This window comes from Drosophila subpulchrella, chromosome 2L, assembly GCF_014743375.2.
Source record: "Drosophila subpulchrella strain 33 F10 #4 breed RU33 chromosome 2L, RU_Dsub_v1.1 Primary Assembly, whole genome shotgun sequence".
Taxonomy (NCBI): domain Eukaryota; kingdom Metazoa; phylum Arthropoda; class Insecta; order Diptera; family Drosophilidae; genus Drosophila; species Drosophila subpulchrella.
The window spans coordinates 13311954-13314741 of record NC_050610.1 but is presented as its reverse complement, the minus strand read 5'-3'; the positions used below and the strand labels follow the sequence as shown (position 1 = coordinate 13314741).

General features: G+C 38.5%; 1 protein-coding gene across 1 annotated transcript; it reads right to left on the bottom strand.

Annotated features, from left to right (window-relative positions):
• Nucleotides 1-1702: 1702 nt before the first annotated feature.
• On the bottom strand, nt 1703-2279 carry LOC119547102. The gene has a single exon (XM_037853804.1). It carries the CDS (start codon nt 2199-2201, stop codon nt 1743-1745), a length of 459 nt encoding a protein of 152 aa, XP_037709732.1. The 5' UTR covers nt 2202-2279; the 3' UTR covers nt 1703-1742.
• Between the last annotated feature and the right edge of the window lie 509 nt (nt 2280-2788).

Genomic DNA, 2788 nt, shown 5'->3' with positions numbered 1-2788 from the left:
CTATTTTTGGAGTTCCCCTTCTCCTTCCCAAGCTCAAAAGCACCCAAGAGCAAACCATATGTATCCGAAGCCACGACCTGGGTAATTTGCTTTATGATCCCAGCCTCGACTTTGGCCTGGGGCCTGCCATGCTCTCTGGGCCGATTGCCAAAATCCAGGGCCCAGGATGTCCGAAAACGTGTGAAAAATTCAGTCAGGCGTAAGTGCGCCCGGCATAATTTTTGGGATAGGGACTTTCAGGTTCGATTCGGAATGGGACTGGGTTCAGTGCACGTGGAAAATATGCTCCTGTTTTTCGGGCTCGACTCGGCATGCAAAAGGATCGAATGGAGTTCACTGAAGTGTAAGGCATGGACACACAGGGCAAATCACCTGGAAGTAACATCCATCGGTTGTATCTCCCGAAAACAATGACAGCCTTTTCTGCAATTTATTGATTCTGTCTGACATTGAAACTGGAGCTGCTGATGTCTGCATTTGTTCGGGGTCGTCATGGAAAATCCTAAACGGCAGCTTGATTAATGTTTAATAACGATTTTGGACTGGTCAAGTCATAGGTAACTGTAATGTTAAAGTGAATACAAGTAAACAAGAAGAGAAATTTGCATAATTAAGGCCAAGCAAGTGGAAACCTTTTATGTGCATAATACATTGTAATTAATGGTGATTAAATAAACCTATTTAGGTGGGCCTATCCATAATTAAACTAAAATATTTTAATAACTCTTTCGCCTTTCTCAACTAGTTATTTTCAATAGAACTGTGCCTACATTTTTAATAACCCATATAGGAACTTGAAGTTTTGTAATTTATAGAACAGTCTTTTCCCACTTCTCAGCTTCAAATGTGAGCCGCAGCCAAAACTGTCGAGTCTGAGATGACCCACATATTACCCAGACTTTGAGACGAACCTCATCTCATCTCACACTTCTTGGGGCTCTTCTTTTGTCTTCGGTCGCATTTTCCCCAGCCTCTTGGCTTTTTTGTGTTGTTATCTTAAGTGCACTTTTGAAGTGTTTTATTTATTGCACGACTTTTTCCTCTCTCCGGAGTTTTCTCCTCTTCTTAAATGCGGAAAGTGTTTCATAATTCAGAGTGGGGGTCTGACTCCAATTTCGATGCGGATTCAGATTCAGATTCCCATTTCCCTGCCCGACTCCAGTTCCAATTCCTCACTTGGACCACACGTCGTCAGTGTCGCCAAGTGTTTCTTTCCCTGGATATGATGGTATCATCTCGATTCAATCCAGGGGCGCTGGTTGCCGCGTTGTGTGTGTGGCTTTTATGGGCTGGCCATAAAAGAAAACTGAAAAAAACTTAACAAAATACGTTTTTTCTTTGTTATTTATATTTGTTACAGTTTGAGCGCATCTTTTGGAATTTTCCTTCGGCTTTTTTTATCTATCAGGGCGCTGTCTCTAATTGCATAGAACTGCGACCGCCCAGTCCCATAGACAATATATGGGCATCTTCTCGTTTTCGGGATGGCTTTGTTTTGATTGCTGCTGGTCGAGATCTGGAAACAACGTTTATGATGATGCGATTCGGTCCATAAACATGCCGGACCTCAGATAAGAAACGGTTTGTCTTGTTCTTCAGCAGAGAAATCGGTCAATTCATCAAATAAATTTGAATATAAGACTCATTTTAATATTGTATAGGTAGGTATACTTAAATTCAATCCATTAATTAAATGCAAATATTTTTTAAAAGGAAAGTAAAACTTTTATTTAAATGGTTTTTTAATTCTCTGTGAAATATATGACAATCTGACGCGGTATATCCTTCCAATTATTCTTTATTGTATCCCATGTGGTGGTTACGTTGGTAACAAGATTTTCCGTATTAAAATCCTTTAATTTTTCCTCCAGCTTGGGCTTCACTATTTCTTTCATTGTGTTCCAGAATGCAGAACTGCTTTCCTCATTCTTAACGCTGCTTTCACAGACCCGAAGAAGTTCCTCTTTTTGTATTAGTTCGTTTCTTAGCCGATCCATTTCCAAGATATCGACATTATTCAACTTAATGTCATTCAATTTCTTTAAAGTGTCGGAAATCTGTGATTCCAGTATTTGTAGTTCCTGTTCCTTAGCTGCAATCTGTTGACCATATCCAGTTAATATACCTTCTAGTCTGTCATTTGAGCACAAACTTCGGTGTAAAATCAACAAGAGTCCAAAAAATACTATATAGTTCTTCATTTTTTTTATTTCTCGCTCAGATCAGACTTCATATGTTGTTGACGTTTCAGCGTACTGAACTTAAATGGAAGTAATCTTATTTCATCTCACCATAGAATGTTCTCTACAATCTATGTGAATTGCTAATATATATGCCGGATGATTAATCAAATCTAAATATAAAGTTGTGATTTAATTTCAGTAAAGTCAATGCAGGTTCAGTTGTGAAGGAATTGTAAACATCTTTAGCTTTTCCTTATCTTTTAGAAAATTGGTTTTAATTTTATGGAAGACTTTAGGCATACAGTCGCTATCAGCATTAATCACTCTTTGTTTATACTTCAATTTTGTTTCGGGTTCTTAATGGTTCATTTCAATTGGAATTTGATGCTAGATGTCTCGCTGTCTGGGCTCTTAAAACTTGAAACATGAGCCGCTAAACATTTCGAAAGAATATGAGGTTTAATTTTCGATTTTTTATTATTTTCGAAATGCAGTTGCTTATCTCGCTGGCTGATAACCTTCACAAGTCCGGGCGTAGAACAAAGAATAATAGAGAGTGAAATTGTAATATTTTCCCCACTCGATTTCGAGGCCCGCACTTCAAG

Coding starts and splice junctions, on each gene's coding strand:
- LOC119547102 (XM_037853804.1), bottom strand. CDS start 2,201: ATGAAGAACTATATAGTATTTTTTGGACTCTTGTTGATTTTACACCGA.